The sequence below is a fragment of the Plectropomus leopardus genome, chromosome 15 (assembly GCF_026936395.1).
Source record: "Plectropomus leopardus strain MGB_pleo_1.0 chromosome 15, ASM2693639v1, whole genome shotgun sequence".
Lineage (NCBI taxonomy): Eukaryota > Metazoa > Chordata > Actinopteri > Perciformes > Serranidae > Plectropomus > Plectropomus leopardus.
In genome coordinates this window covers 10,266,600-10,283,661 of record NC_142190.1, presented here as the reverse complement: position 1 = coordinate 10,283,661, position 17,062 = coordinate 10,266,600, and the positions used below count along the sequence as shown (strand labels likewise).

Genomic DNA, 17,062 nt, shown 5'->3' with positions numbered 1-17,062 from the left:
ATTGTTTGATGTAATAAATGTTATAGTTTGAATGTACTGAAAGCACTGCTCAGTGCTGGCAATTACAAAACAACACTTGATGCCTCTCAGTACCAAAATGTGAAGGAATCAACTCATCATTAATCACTTTCTGTGTGCAAACTTCCCTGAGCCTCCCACTGCCATCATGCAAACAGGAACACCACCGGTCCTCCTTCTGTAAAAATAAACCTACCTCATCTTATCTGGATTGTGTGCCATTAGAATGTAATGCAGAGGCTGTTTAATTGCCCTTGAAATTGAAATCATTTTGTCTAGTGAAGCTCTTTGCCTCGTGCCACTTGTCGAATTTTCTCATTGACATATCAATGTGGAAAATAAGGTGTGAAGATGTATTTGAGTGGGGTTCTTTTTGGTACCCTTTTAGTCCAACTATGGATGGTGGGAGTCACTTTAGGCATTTTAATGATTCATGCATCAGATAAAAAAGCCAAGAGAAAACACCTCAAAGGGCCTACAGTATATTGCACAGTGGCAGCTGAGGTTGTTAGCACAATTAATTCGACCGCACTGTATTTAGACAAGGTCCTCAGTGACCTACCTCCTCTAATGACTCCAAAACAATTTGCATACCAAACTAGAAGGGCACTCAGAGAGCACAGACCTCTGCCAAGGCCAATTGTTTAGTTGTCTATGATATGCAAATCTGCAAGTGCAACCACTATATATATAAATCTTCTGATATATTAGAATTATGACAAAATATGGTTGAGCAATACTTGTGTAGATTACCTGAGAGGATTTCAAGTACACGTGAATGTTAAATGCATTTTGGAGTCATCATATTTCTACAAATGGCTATGTTTTATCACTATACTTAACTACAGTGATTCATGACATTTATTCAGCCAAAGCCAAATTCCCTATCTGGAAACATTGATGAAAGTGAATAACAATTCGTGTATCTGCCCTGTGGTTTGGATCTGTCCCAGAGTTTAATGGCTTATTCCTTGGCCCGTGCTTCACATTTCTACCAAATTTCATGAGGATCAGGCCAGTAGTTTATCTGCAATCCTGCTGATAAACGGTCAAACTGAACCAAAAACATAACCTCCTTGGTGGCAAAGGCAATAAAGCTAAATTACATCAAAGACATCATCAAGAATGTAATCCTAATCCTTACATAATATTTGGGTCAAACTTGACCCCATTTTAACATTTGACAACAGTAAAAAAAATGCCCCAAATGACATTCATTTGAACCTTGATATTGTCACTGTCTGCATTCCCACCACTTCTGGCCAGTTTTCAACCAAGATGTTATCTTGTTATGTAACAAGATCACATCAAAATAAATTCAAAATTAACCTGAACCATACTGTGAAGATGTAAAATATGAACTGTATGTCAGGGTTAAAGGACAATTCCACTGCAAATTGATTGTTTGCTCATTACCTGTCTGTTCTGGTGTGCATTGTGATTCTGAGCAAGGTTATAGTTTATTTTCTATTTATATGTCACCTTTTGAACAACATTTCACACATCCTTGCTCCCTATTCTGGCCTCTAAATAAATAAATTTTCTTTAAAATGTTATCCATAACTTATACTGGGCCTTGCCCCTGGTTATATTGCTAAGCTGTTAACTGTGTTCCCACACAGGGGATTAAACTTGACCTTGTAATGACCATTTCGCTGTGGGTGATTGGATCTATAATGTTGTAACTTTTACTGTTTCCTCTCCTCTGTATTCTTTAACTCAAAGCATCACAGACTGGTCAGGTGGGTGCTGTTCTCAAAACTCAAACACTTCACAACTTCACACTTATCTGATTTACCTTTTTCTTTAAAATTGTGTTTGATCTAAAAAAAAAATGCTACAGACTTTAAAATGCTACAGAAATTAAATGCAAATTTTTCAGCGCACAAACCTGCTTCAATCAAGAGGAACTCCCTGGACTCACGGCCCATCGCATTGGTTGCTGTGCAGTTGTAGCTTCCAAAGTCACTCTGAGAAAGAGGGGTAACCTGAGAGACAGAAAAAGACACAAATACTGAGAGGTCATGTTGTGAGGCACAGCAAGAGAACAAGAAGAAAAATACCACTAAGATGCAAGCAGACCCATGATCCTGAGATAATCATTAGTTACTGGTTTTGTGCCATTTAGTGGTTTATTCATGGCTGATTGAGGGTGATTCATGTGGAAAGTGGTCGCTATGCAGGTGCACAGGTATCTACTTTACAAACTAATCATTACACACTGTTTTTTTAACATTGCATCGAGCTCTCGGTTCACAATAATTTGTCTACTATTACAATCATGGACCTGCTGCAGAACTACATGTTAACTATTCCTGTGGAGGATGACATGCTTTGCCACGATGGTCAATTTTTCCAAAAACACGTATCTCTATGCTTTATTAACCACTGTGCTTCTGTGTGTCAGAAAGGTGCAGCAGACCTCCAAGTAGCTGATGGTTGGTGTGTTGTAGATCTTCACATAGGTGTCGTTAGCAGAGGGCAGCTCGATGCCCTCTCGATACCAAACCACTGAGGCTCTGGGGTGAGCTTCCACCTCGCAGGTGATGTTGGTTGGGTTTCCTACCCACGAGTACCACACCACTGGACCCTGGACCTTTGGAGCATCTGCAGCAGCACATAAGGGAGTGAAGATGGAAAATATCACAACAAAGCATATTTGGAAGAGTTTACTGATAATCTAAGTGTTTACTCAATCTGTTCATCTGGCCAAGAATAAAATCACAAAATGCAAGTTTATCCTTTTCAAACAATGACAATGACTGCTTGTGTGCAATTTCTTGAGGTAGTCATGTGCAATGAATCTGAATAGTCATAACATTTACATATTTTCCTATTTTCCAACCACTTTTATTGGACATTGTCATAAGGTCGAGGAAATATTTAGATTAAGAGGGACCATGGGCCAAGAGAACTGGACTGAACTTAAACTAGGCAACATTTAGAGGCAATGCCGTCTGGAAATGCTTCTTTTAAACGTGAATCTACTTTGAGATCATTGATGCATAAATGCATGTTTATTTTAGGAATTCTTCAATTCCCTGATAATCTCAAACAGAGGAAGACATTGGATATAGAGGAACAATTATCTTCTCTGTACTAAAAGACTTCCAAATCTTAATATTGCTATTCTGCACATACAACAAGACATCTCTTTGTCACACAGTATTGCTTTGGTGACAATGGGATGCATATACTAATAAACATCACAATCATTTTCATCTTATAGGTATCTGAATGTAATATTTCTATAATCCAGTGGCAACTCTTGAATTTATTCCAGAAGTGTGTGAGAGCAAGGAGAGAGGAGATGTTGATTGATTCTACATCCTTTTTTACACGAGAACACGTTTTATCATCAAACCCGTCAAATCTCTGTATGAAAAATCCACGGGGCTGATAAGAATCAGTCAGTCGGGAAAGGCCACATGGAGTCTTCTATCGCAGGAGCAAGGAATTGTGGGATGGCAATATTGCCTTCCTCCCCTGCAGCTCCACTTCTCAGTATTTCCTGCAGATCTTATCACAGCTACCAGTGAGATACTTCATTTAGAAATCTTTGCAATCAAAAAAGACATTTAAAAACACACTCCTGAAGGCAGCTGGAGCAATCACGGCAATGCTGACAGAACCTGAAATCTTAATGGCAAACAAATGCGAGCAGTATAATGGCTCTATTTTTCTTACATCTATACATTCAAGGCAAGGTCTTTAATGATATCTACTGAAGTTTTAAAGACAGCCTATGGTGCTTTTATGGAACATTAAATTGCCAGTCTTTGCCCATTTAACTTGTGTCAAAAAGTCACTTTTATTGCAGGATGCTCCAGCTCAGCAATTACAAAAATGTAACTGTCTCACAGGGCTGAGTGCCATTATTACAAAGTAAGTCTAACAGGCGCATAATTGTGAGTTAAAGCATCTACAAGGAGTTTTTAACTGGTTTTAAACAGTCTCAGTTTTATACTGATGCCTCAATATGACCTTCATAAGAAACAAGACCATCAGTGAGAAGATTGGTTATTTCTATATAGTTATTCTTAATGCATGTCTAATGGTCTGATTCCCCGTAAAATCAGACACGATTTGTGGCACGCAGACCTAAAGAGTGTTTACATTTTCCCAAGTAAAGCTTTGCAGTAAGGAGATTTTTATTTAGACTTTTATGGCTATGGCTGATCCTGAGGCCACAGCAGCAAAGACAAGAAGAAAATAATTGATCAAAGAACCAAAAAAAAAAAAAAGCTAAATGGGACAGTAATAGAAACAACATGAGTCAACTCTGGGAGTTCATTCAATAGATGGAGAGAACTGTGGAATTTGAAAGGATTCTAAACTAATTCTGATTTGTCCCTCTTCCTCTTAGACTGGACTCATGAAATCCATTGTGAGGCGTGGTTTTACATCAATATATGAACTTATGCTGGTGGCTAAAACAAAGAGTTTATTTTAATATCCTCATATTAGACTTATCAATCTTCTTTAATCACAAAAACATGCAATATCTCATAGCAATGCACCCTGCAAACAGCTGTGTTTCAAAATAAAAACAGTATTAATAATAAGCTGAGTCTTTCTTACTCTAGCCTCCAAATAAATGCACACGCTAGCCAGATCTTTACGCCACGGGGTGGTGGTGCTCATGCCAAAACCACTGCTTTTGTCCACAGGGGATGTCAAAATCAACACAAAATGTAGTTGCTTCAAAAGTACACTATGCAGGATTTTCCAAAAAATTAATGTATAGACTCATGCAAAAGTTATCCCTCTCAGTCATCACTTATGACCCACTGGAAGTGTGTGGCACTGCATTTTTCTGCAGAGACTCTGGACTTGAAAAAAAAGAAGACAAGAAAGATAGCGACCATACAGTAGCAGTTTGCATCCAAGATAAAGTGATAAAGATTGTGGAGACAGCAATGTATAAATGCAAATAAAGCAAGGCAAAATGCCAAATGGACAGGGCTTATTCCAAAACTAGAGTGAATATGAGGCTGGATCTACTTTCACTGGCGAGTGCTAAAGGAAAGAATCAATTTGCTGACTTGGCCTGTTTTCTGTTGGACAGGTAGGTGCAGGCAGTTAGCTTAGTTAGCTTGCTAAAATACCGACTTTTTCATTATAACAAATGAACCATTCCCACAATAGCATAGAGGGGCCAAGTTTTAATGTTGTTCCAATTCCTGCATAGCATACCTTTAACAAGAGCACTGAGTGCACAGAAATATCACAGCTGTCAGTTCCAACTGCTAAAGAAAATTCAGCTGGTTCGCTTTTGGGTTTGTGAAAACTTTCACTGCAACTGCTCTTTTCTGATATCTGCTATGCTAGCATTCATGCAAAAGCCTTTGACGTGCTCACTGATTTGGATTGATACCATCTGGTCAAAACTCTTCACCCTTAACCTTTTTTTTTTTTTTTTGTGCATCATCACAGTATGAGGCTATAACAGGAGTTTGCTGTTTTCCTGCATTGTTTCCTTTTATTAGATCCCGCTCACATAACTGAGCAGTGCTTCTGAATGCAGTGAAGTATGCTTTGCTTCCTGAGTGCCGTGAAACGCTGTGGCCCCTGACACTACCGAAGCTTCACTTCTGACCCCGAATCCCTGAAAACTCTGCAGCGTGCTGCAGCTGGAATTGATGGACGAGGCTGAGTCAATAAATGCTCCATCTCCTGCAGTCCTGATTAGGCTCTCACTCTTTCTATCAATGCTGCTTTTGGGCTTTGTTGACTCACTACAGTGCTTGTGACCTGCCTGTTTGATTTCTGTAGCTTCCTAGGCTGGTCTAGGTGAGATTATTGATACCTTTGCAAATAACAGGAATGTATCTGCTAGTGCTGCTCATGTAGGTCACATATAACATGAAATACATACAGAGTGTTACCCACAGAATGAGAGTGTATGTGTGATATCATGACGTTTTATTTTTTCATTCAAATTCCCCTCTGTATCATGCTGTATCCCCTTCTCTAAATAGAGGTTTTTGGGAGTCTGTGAATGCAGTGCGGAGAGACTCAAATTAGTTTTTCATTTGTGGTAGTTCCTGCTACTCCAGGAGCACATTTTTACACAACACACACAGACTCACAAAGTGAAAACAAGACCAGCCATTGTCATGGCTTGTAATATTTATAATTAATTGATACTTTTAGAGTGAGTTGATTGCATATATATGCTTATTCGACCATGTCCAGGGTAGGTTTCTATGGTAAAAAAATGAAAACATATTGACTAATGAACCTAAACAGTGGTTTTCTTAAGGTTCAGTCTTCAAATATAGGCATCGCCATTGCAGTTCAAGCTCCACTGCAGTTCAAAACACTTCATTTGATGTTCTGCAGGTCTGCAGAACATCACACCCAGTGTTTTGAACTCGGCATGCTATGCATGGGTCGTAATTTCTAACTGTACAGCCAACAGAACAGATATGTGTAGATAAGAAGTGACCTGCTTGCAGCTCAAACAGTGTTTTCATTAGACATTCATGCTAAACAAACCTCAGCCGCTGACAAAACGGAGCGCAAACAGAGAAGATATTAACACTTTCCTATCAGTCCTTCAGCAGCAAGCGTCGACACACTCAGCCCGGCTAATGGGATCATGCTGTGCAGCAGATAGGAAGTTCCATGCTTAGATAACGTCTTCATTGTGTGAGTGGGCGAGTGGTGATAGAGGGGACAGAGAGTGAGAGCTGTGCTCAAGACAAAGCACCTTTTCTTATCGATAATTGCTTGGCAACAGTGAATCAGCTACCTGATTACTTGCTGATTACTCTAGCTAACTGCGAGCCCTCAAACAACTCTATCAATGCAGCGTTGTGATTATATCTCTGAGCAAATTGCTGGCGCATTGAGAGCAGGGCATATTAATCCAATTAAGCGTTCATTGGCTTTATTTATCTCTTTCTTTTTTAGCAAGGTAACATTCGATAGATTTCGAAACCAGATCAAGTATGATTTGGCTTCCATTGTGCTCATCCAGTCTTGCTAAGGATATGTTTTGACTTACCTATGTGAAAATGTATGCAAAACACTGAGGAACAAGTAAATTTCTGAGTCTGTAATTTTGCTTGAGGGAAAAGTATGTCAGTTTCGCCTGAGAACAGTGCAATTTTAAGACATACAGTCTCTAAGTATTAGGGCAGTTTTGTTTAGTCTGTGCTACAGCACATCAGAATGCAGGTAAAAAAAAACAACCATGGAGTGAAAAAGCTGACTTGCTGCTTCAATTTAAGGGGGGGGGGGTATTGGGCTATATAACCGTCAGTGACAGGAAAAATGGTTGTACAAGCCTTTTAGTCTACGGTTAGGGTTCTCAAAGACCATAGTAATCAGACAGTTGCAAAAAAAAAAAAAAAAAAAAATTTGCAAGAGAAATTTTAAGCCACAAAAGCCACTGTACCTCCAGGCTATGTCAGAACTGAGCCCTTTGTTTCCATGGTAACAAATCGCAGTGGTACCACTGACCCAGCAAACTCTGCTCTCTCGCCCACCATTTATCCCCAGAAACAGAGGTGACTGCCCAGACACTGTATTTTCATTTCTTTGGTCTTAACAAGCTCTTCCCCTGGTCCGCCTCTGATTTTCTGATTTGAATACTTCTGACTCTAGTGCCATGTTTTCATAAATATAGATATATTTTAAATTCTCCAATAAACCACAGAAATTAATTGCAAAGTAAATGTTGCTCTACAGGTTGAGGCTGGTGCTTGATCAGCCGTGTTTCTGAGTTTTAATTTACCCCTCAAAATAAACACATGAATCAGGCAGCTTTGTGCACCTGATGCCAAGCAGCTTGTTGAACCAGCTATGTGTAAATTCAGCTTTTTTGAACATAGTTTTTGTAACAAGCACATGCATGCTTGTAACAGAGACTTGTAGCTGTCAAGATGTTGACTTTTGCAGAATCTTTTTGCAAAGAGGAAACTTGTCCAAAAATGTTCACTGATATTTGACATGGTATGGTATCTGGTAAGATACAGTCTTCCACACCTTAGTAAAGTACTAATAGTCAATAAATGACTATTAACAATTAATAAGTTCATGACAAGATATAGGCAAAATATCTAATAATGGTTAGTATGCATGTGATAGCATACATTATGTTCAAAATAGTCTGATAGGCCTCTTTATTTCTGTTACAGGAGTGTCCTTCTCTCTTTGTCTGAAAATGCACCAGGTGAAACTTTACAATGTTTTAACTTGAGTGTAAATAGACATAGGACAAATGGACAAAGTAGCAAGTTTAATTTAAAATTAACCTTTTACAGCCAGCGGTAAGTGTTGACTTTGTTCTTGAACTTAAAATACAACTTATTATCAGCTGGTGCAACAGGCTTTAGACTTCCATCTGAAGACACAATATTTGTGGAGTCTGTCAGTGTTTGTTTTTGTGAAAAGCTCATGTTATTGATTTTCCTGCCTACAGGTAAAATCAACAGCTAATGAACAGAGCCAGGAAAAGCTGCCAGGGTGCTGTCAAAAGCCATTTTAGGAAACAGAGGAAACCACTACCTGAGGAAAAAGAGACATGCTGAGAAAACATCTCGGCACCAAAAAATGTCAATTGCAACGCAATTACTCCTTGACTGCAGTGAACATCGTAGACTGACGATATATCAGGGGCAAAAAATGGGATTCTACAATCGACAGCTGGTCACTAACGTTTTTAACAGACTGTTAATAACATGACATCTAATTTGAAGACAGGAGCAGCTGAGGCAGCTGTTCCAGGTCAAGACTAACACAAGACAGATGTATACTCGTTACAAAGTTTCCTTGAGAAGAATTCTTTTAGCCTTTAGATCGTTCAGAACCTCCTTTAGCTGAGTATCAATGAAACTGTCAAACTCTGGCACTTCTTCTTTGACCTACTGTAAGTCTCTAATGTGCGTAGTTGTGGGTGTGAGTTATGGACCTGCATTGCACTCATATAGAGCATTTCTAGTGTTTTAGCCACTCAAAACACTTTTACACTATGAGTCTACTCAGTTTTCAAACATTCATTTACATTTATCGGGAGCAATCTGGGGTTCAATATCATGCCCAGAGATACTTCAATGTTGATTGGAAGAGGAGGGGATCAAACTTCCAGTCTTTCGATTAGAAGACGACCCGCTTTACCACCTGAGCAACAGCCACCCCAAAAAGGATTCTGGCCATGTGAAATTATTATTATTTAACATCTGGCATCACTTAACATCAGAACTGTCAAAAATGATAATAATATTCAACCAAATCCCCAGACTAAATGCTGGTATTCTACATTTTTGCAAACCATGGATATGTAACATTTGTATGTAAAGAACTTTATTTATGGTTCAACAATGCTGTTATAGTGTGGTTATGTTTAGGCACAAAAACAACTTGGTTATAGCCAAAAGGTTTTGGAGCTACAATGTTGGCTGTAAATACAGCAATGACTTGCAATAAAAATGCTCGCTTTTGTTGTTTGTTAGACTCAAACAGCAGTCTGCAGGGTCTGTCATTCACCCCCTGCCGGTGAGAAAGTCAGCTCTTATGCATGTAATCTTAGGTATGTCACTTTAGATATGTTGCTATGTTACATATGAAACATACTAATGTAACATACTCATGGTTTGCAGAAATGTGTGATGCTAACATTTTCCTCTGGCAACTGGGCTTATGCATTTACTTTAAGTCTAAGAGTAAGATGATTTGTCAAAATGACAATTTATTCAACAAATATTAAAGTTCTTAACTTCATTCATTAATAAGTAAAGTAAAACATTACAAACTAAAGGTTGATGTGTTTTGACAGCCCTAATAAACATTTAGAGCAAGTGTAGGATGAGTTTGGTGACTTACAGCGGACTTCCAGGTAAATGTGCTGCTCGTCCTGGCCGATGGAGTTACTGGCAGAGCAGAGGTACTGGCCGGCGTATGTGAACAGGACGTTTTTCAAGGTGAGCGAGGACACTCGTGCATGGCTGCGTACCACAATGTTTCTATCAAGGCTCTACAAAGAAGAGGAGAAAGTAATTAGTCTCACTTACAAAGCCTGACATTTTCATTGAAATGGATGCGTACCTCACTTCTTTGTGATTCGCTCAGCTTGTTTTAGAGGGTTTTTATAATTGTTGGTCTAAAAATTGAGAGCTTCCTACAAAAACAAACAAAAAAAAGGAGGCCATTGGGTTCTGTTTCTAGTTTGTTTGGAATAAACTGGATAAGACAAAAAGCAGAGGATGAACTGGGAACTGAACTTCATCAACTAAACAAGACAATATAAAGAAACTGTGATGAACACTCCTTGACTGACAGGTGACCTCCGATATTTGTATTGTAGTGTGAAAACACCACGTGATGAGCAGCTGGATGAACAAAAAAGACAAAACTGCAATGAGAAAAAATAGAGAATCTAATTCAGACTGAAAGCCGATGTCTTTCATTTGTTAAAAAAAAAATCAAAGGATGAGGCCGGCGTTACTCTATATTTTTCCTATTGTAAGGTAAGTGGCACAGACAGAATGGGGATTAGAACTAACTAGGGATTTGTTGGCATTACTAAAAATATAGAGATACACCAGCCTTATCCTTCACAGTGGATGTCACCAATATTAAAGTTCTAGGTCAGAGTAAATGTTATTGGCCCTGGTTTTGAGAAATTCAGGTAGTCAATGTACACAAAGCAATCTCAAACATCAAAATATACATGCCGATCTTAAAGGGATATTTTGGATTTTTTTGAAATGGGGTTTTATGGGTTACTTATAGTCAATGTATAACATACAGTAATTTTCAGTCGACATGCCCCCATATCGGAGAAGCAGGCTGGAGTCTGACATGTAAGCAATGCACTGTACTATTGTGGAGGTAACAAAGTGTATTTTAGCCACCTAATACAAGTCACACCTAAAAAAATCAATATCACTTCAAGTGTATGCTATATTGAGACTACCTTCACCGATGTGCATTTCCATCAGACAGCCCTTTCCGACTGTGAAGACATTAACGTCTTCAGTTCCCCATCTATTCTCTTAGAGAAGTCACCAGACTTCATTGACAAAAACAGTCATTTTAGCTGGCAGAACTTGGGAGCTGCTGGTCTACTGCAGTCTTGATCTGTCAGTTAGTTTGTGCTATTGTGCAACTTTGGTGAATCAACACTAACCCTTTTAAATGCCAAAGTCACAAAATAACAGTGTTCAAGGCAACAGTAGATCAGCAGCACTTGTGTTCAACAATGTTAAATCGATGTTTTTCTTAATGGAATCTGGCACTGAAGAGAGGTATTTAAAAGCTTCATTTTCCCATCAGAAATCACCGTCTGATGGTTATGTTAAGCAGTGAAAATATTTATAATAAAGTGGACACTTAGACTGACATTGATTTTTTTTTTTAGGTGGGACTTTTTTTAGCTAAATAAACTTTCTATCTCACACTTATACAAACAGCAACACAGTGAACATCATAGCCAATGAGAAACTATCCCTGCATCAGCATGGAAATTGGTGAGGGCACAAAGCCTGGGAAAATAAACTTCAAACTCCTACAGTATGTCGATTGCTGTCCCTACTATTTAGCAGTCTAGTTGCAGGTTTACAGCCAGTCTAATTGCAGTTGGAACACTATAATTGCAGTTGTGACAAATGAATTGTTTAACCTTGTTTTTATTTTCCTCAGCAGAGCGCCTTTATTGCCCTGCCTACTTGGTTGAACCCGTTGTGTTGTGGATAAGCAGGGTCACTGGGGATGCCGTCTACTGAGCAAGCTGTCGGTGCAGGTGTGCAGCTGACATCTAACTGTAGCCAGTGACCTCACTTGCCTTTTTAAATCATGCACTGCAGCTGGTTTGATCTGCACAAAATATAAAGATGAGGCCAAAGGACGAGATGCTCTCTTTGTTCTTAGTGAAGTTTATGGCCATTTTCACACAGTGTATTATGTTGCCAGAAAACTAATGCAAGCTTCCTAGCAGGACATAAATTGAGATATATTCTTGAAAATGTGCTCCAGAAGGTAGCTGGCAAAAAAAAGACATCAATAATAAAGAAGAGCCACGTGGCAGGCCCTATAAAAACTCTAGCTGTTAAAAATATAGTACCAGCTTCTCTTCCCTCTGGGCGACACATAGTTCAAACCAACAGGGGATATATATCTTCCTTCTACCTGCCATGATTTGCTATTAATATTTCAGAAATTCTAGGTGCTTCAGCGGTTATGTTTTATAAATAATTGAATGTTATTTGTTGTATTAGCATTTTGGCGTGAGGTGTTATCCTCTACAGAGCACGGGGATGCAGATGTGGCAGAAACATTTCTGCTGTATGCTGAAGATCTGAGGGAGTGTCCTGGCACATTTTGAAAGGGCAGCATTAATCTTGCCTTACTGCAGTGACAGAGGGAGAAGCTGCACTGGGGACACTGTAGGAATGTAAACAGGGATAAGGTTAATTGAGAATAATGCTTTAATGATACAACAGAGGAGGAAGTGAACAGACGGACCTTTTGAACAGGAATTACTCATTAATTCCAATGAATGATTTTAATCATACAACTCTGATTCGTCACCAAATTAATTAGAAACGGCAGAGTCGTAATGGAAGGCATGGAATTGACTTCACGCAGTTTCCCGTGTTTGCGTAGTCGCTGCTTCTTTGTAGGGCAGAGCTGACACTCTATTACATAACCTGTCAATACACGCATTTTGCTTGTCAGAAATTCTGTACTACAACTGTTACAAAGGAGGAGACTGGAGCCAGAATCTGCACCTGCTGTGTCTATCACTGATGCAGTGAAAGAACCCAGTTCACTTTGTATGTGCGCTGCTTCTATATTGCTAATTTTAAATCAAAGCTGATACAAGGGTGTTTTTTTACAGTAACCTCTCCACCACCTACAGAACAGTACAGCCCTACTGACTGACTCATACTGCATTTATACTATACTGTATATCTGTAAATAAATAACAATGAATTGTAAGTATCATAATGGTAATTACAAGGCAGTCCATGTGAGAATTTTCTGGCTTCCACATGAATTGCAAAGTTTTGTCAGCAGTCAACCTGGCAAATAATCTGACTCAGACTTAAATATTAGGACTGAGAGTCTACAGCCACATTAGAGGCTCTGCGAGACTGTGTTGACACCATTGTGAGCTGACCAAAATGCAAACATACTAACATGGAAAATGTTACCACACTGATGTTAAACAACTAATGTTCATGATTTTTTTTTAACACATACTATACATCCGTAAATAACCAATTTGCGAATTTTATGGTTTAATGCATCTGAAAAAAGGCGGTTGCTAAGAAGTGACCGAATGAGACTACATAACGTCAGAACACCAAACACATCATGTGACCATGGTGTAGTTCATTAGCCTAACATTAGCTTTTTGCCTCTGGTGCTTGCATCTACACTTGAAAAAAAACTGGGGTTTATTTGTGCAGATTGTCTTGCTGAACAAAACATGTAAGTATCATAAACTTCTGTTTGCCGCATCTCATTCTTTATAATAATCCAAAGTCCAATAAAACTCCACTGCCTTTTTTGACAAGGGAACCAGGGTAACCGTAACTTCTGCATCAGCCAGCAAAAAACGTCTTCCTTGGAGTACTCTATTGATTAACTGGGAAATTAGATCTGACAAAGGCAGTAGATGAAAATTCAAGGGATCAACTAAGTCTTGACTACTGGTCCTGTGGGTAACATGGATGTCTGTATTAAATTTCACGAGAAGCAGTCCACATAGCTGTTGAGACATTTCACTCAGTAGCAAATATATTTCAACCTGCTGGTTGTGGACTTGAGACACTGTAGCTTTTTGCCCTTTTCCACTGCAGGAACTTTAGTAAAGTAAGAAGGCAAAGAAAGTAAGCTGTTGTGGGACAGAAAACGGAGGAGGAATTGGAGCTGATATTGTTATTGATTTCATTTCACATAAATGCTAAAGTTTGGGGCCCAAGAGGGCATGAGGCATGTCAGACTATTTTGTAGTTTTTCAGTTTGCCCTGCTGCACGTACTGTGGTCCTTAACTCTGCTTTAATCTTGTGTCACCTTTTTAAAGTTTTTCCCTGCATTGTTTGGCTGTTGGATGTATCCAAGTTTCTGCCAGACTGAGAAATCCTCTGCTACACCTTTTCTTTTCTAATTGCTGACTCTGACTCCTCTGTATGACGCCAGACCGCTGATTACAATTGGAGGCCTGGGCACCTTCATTTGTCCAACCAGCATTCTCCTTTGTTCTTCTCTTTCGAAGTATAATATTCCCTAGTCAATATAGAATACAAAAAATGGTTATTGAGGTGTTTGTTGTTTTCATTCTTCTTACGATGTGACAACACATCCACTTGACCAATCAAGATTGACAGCACTACTGGCAACCCCTGAAAGTTCCTGCATTTAGCGTTAGAGGAGTGTCTTGTTTGTTCCTCCTGAAGTGGAAAAGGACAATAAAGCTGATGAAAGTAGAGCTGTGAGTTCTTAGCTGAGCCTAACAAGCTGAACCAACCGTGTATTAAAATGGCCACTGCATCTAAAATACAATTTCTGATTAACTTTCTCCCAATGAACAGGTGGCATCCTCCTGCAGGATGTGACACATGAAGGTGAACCTGCACCTCCTCCAGAAAGGAAAACCAATGATGCATTCAAGTGGTCCTTGTCAATTAAAGTCAAAAATGTTGACATTCAGGGTGCCCTGGTGGCCTAAGGGCCATGGTGTTAAGTTACTTACCATGACGCTACAAAGCAGCACATAATGGATATGTGGTGAATATTCTCTTTTAACATTATATTGATGTTTAATTCCCTGTACTTTAAAAATGTCTCATCTGCTAATATCACACAGAAAAGTTCAAACCTTGCATCCAGTACTTAGTCTTCCTAGTTCAAGCATTACATTTATCAATGAATGATGAATGGCGATACAAATAAGTGGTAAATACAACACGGCCTTGTGACCTGACCTCATGAGTTAGTAAGAATTCCCTGAATGCTCTATTCAGCACTGCTGGCATCGATGGCATTCAGTGGGTAAGTTATTATAATCAGACCTTGATTCTGTTCAAGTGTTAGGCTGCTTTCTAAAGTGCACTTCGCTATGAAATAAAGAAATACTGTAATGGCTTTGCAATTCTCCTTAGCATACTATCACCATTCACGATCCATTTATCATCATGACTAATCATATTATGTGTGCTTATTAGGAGCCTGATTTATGCCCATCACAGAGATGAGTTCAGCCAGAGTCTACTGCAACAGCCAAAACTATTATCAGTGACTTAAGATTAATTTGATCGCTGATGTGCTCATCGAAATGCATTCGCTGACAACTGATTTTCTTTGGTGGGCTATACACGAGAGCTGTTTAAACATGGTAATACTTCTGTCTTTACTGCTTTGCAGAACCATAGACTAAAAATATCTTCACATAAAATATGAAGACTAAATCTTCACCATAGAGAATGAGACAAGTTAACCTGTCTAGTGCTTTTATCTACGCAGCCTGATACAAGCCACTGTATCAGGTTTAACACACTATTTCTACTCTTACTCCTGTCACCCTGTAGGGACAAGCAGAGAAACCATGGGGAGGAGGAGAAAGGAAACTGTTAACCGTAAGTACAAACACATTTCTCAACTGGCAATCGTCTACTGATAGAGAGTGATACATAACTACAGCAAAGGGCAACACTTCACATATATTAGTAGCTGGTGGTTGTCTATAAAAGCAAGAAAAAGCTACAAGGAAAGCAAAATTATGGTTCAATGAAACCAGACAACAGTAATGTATGTACTTTTCACATACAGTACTGTACTACTATAATCAAAAAACTACAAATTAACTCAACATAACATAATAAGACCATCACATAATACATACACTGCAGCTTTGGTATGCTGAGCCTTAAAGCGACAGTTATCCCCTAATCAAAAACACAATTTTTTCCCTCTTACCAGTAGTACTATTTACCAGTCTAGATTGTTTTGTTGTGAGTTAATGAGTGGTAGATATATCAGCCATAGAGATGTCTGTCGTCTCACTGATGTAATGGAACTAGATGGCACTTGGCTTGCCATGCTCAAAACATCAATAAATAAATAGATAAATTTGAAAAAGTTAACAGCAATTTCTCTTTTACAGAAATCATGACCTTGTTACTAAAGAAAATCCACAGACCTTGTTGCTGAAAAAAACATTGCTGTTGAGTTTTTTTTCCTTTAGTTTTCTTTTTGGTGGTTTGAGCACCAAAAGCTGAGGGCCATTCCACTTTGAAGCACAATGTGCTGCACAAAGTGTGAAGTAGAGGTTGCAGGCACAAAACAAAGCCAGCAATTCAGCAAAAAAAGATAAAATCCCTTAAAACGATATTTAATTTATTTAATTCAAATGAATAGAAGAACTAAAAACAAATTAAACAAACAAATTAAATAAGATGAACAGACCATTAAACAACATTATAACATATGAGTAAAACCAACAAAATAAAACAAGATAATAGATAAACCAGTGAAAGTAAAAGCACAACTTAGTTAAAACCAATTAAAAAAATAAAAAAAAATAAAATACTACTTAAAACAGTCAAACTACTTGAATGTGTGGCTAAAAAGGATTTTCTTCAGTGTGATTTTAAACAGAGAAGCAGACATCTCCACAGCTGATATCTTCAACACTCAGCATCTCACGCTTAAACATTCTAGATTGATAGAAAGCACAACAGGTAAGAGGAAAAATATGTATTTTTGATTTTGGGTTGAACTATCCCTTTAAATCACGCACCTTGAAATCCAGGTTCAACAATGAGGCGCAATACTGGGATGTGTAAAACACACTCATGTGATCACATGAGTCACAATAAACTTTACAAAAATAGCGAAGTAGCTATTCATGTACTGACTTATGTCCCTGGCTGGTGAAGTTATTTAAAGTCAGAGGCAGATTGCATGATTTTAGAAGAACCTGTCAGACCTCTCCGAGAGACTATTCACACTAGTGGTGTCAGTACTGCTCTTGCACACAGCCCAGAATTCTGAGCTGCACAAGTTCATTTATCATGTGTTTTTTTATAT

General features: G+C 38.6%; 1 protein-coding gene across 11 annotated transcripts in view; it reads right to left on the bottom strand.

Annotated features, from left to right (window-relative positions):
- Positions 1-17,062, bottom strand: part of ncam1a (neural cell adhesion molecule 1a) — a 302,862-nt gene that overhangs the window by 61,417 nt on the left and 224,383 nt on the right. For all 11 annotated transcript variants that reach the window (XM_088088676.1, XM_088088677.1, XM_088088679.1 and 8 more), the window contains 3 exons: positions 9,850-10,000; positions 2,441-2,625; positions 1,910-2,006 (listed from right to left, as the gene is read on the bottom strand). In XM_088088676.1, coding sequence (XP_087944802.1) covers positions 1,910-2,006; positions 2,441-2,625; positions 9,850-10,000 — 433 coding nt within the window. The remainder of the gene's footprint in view (positions 1-1,909; positions 2,007-2,440; positions 2,626-9,849; positions 10,001-17,062) is intronic.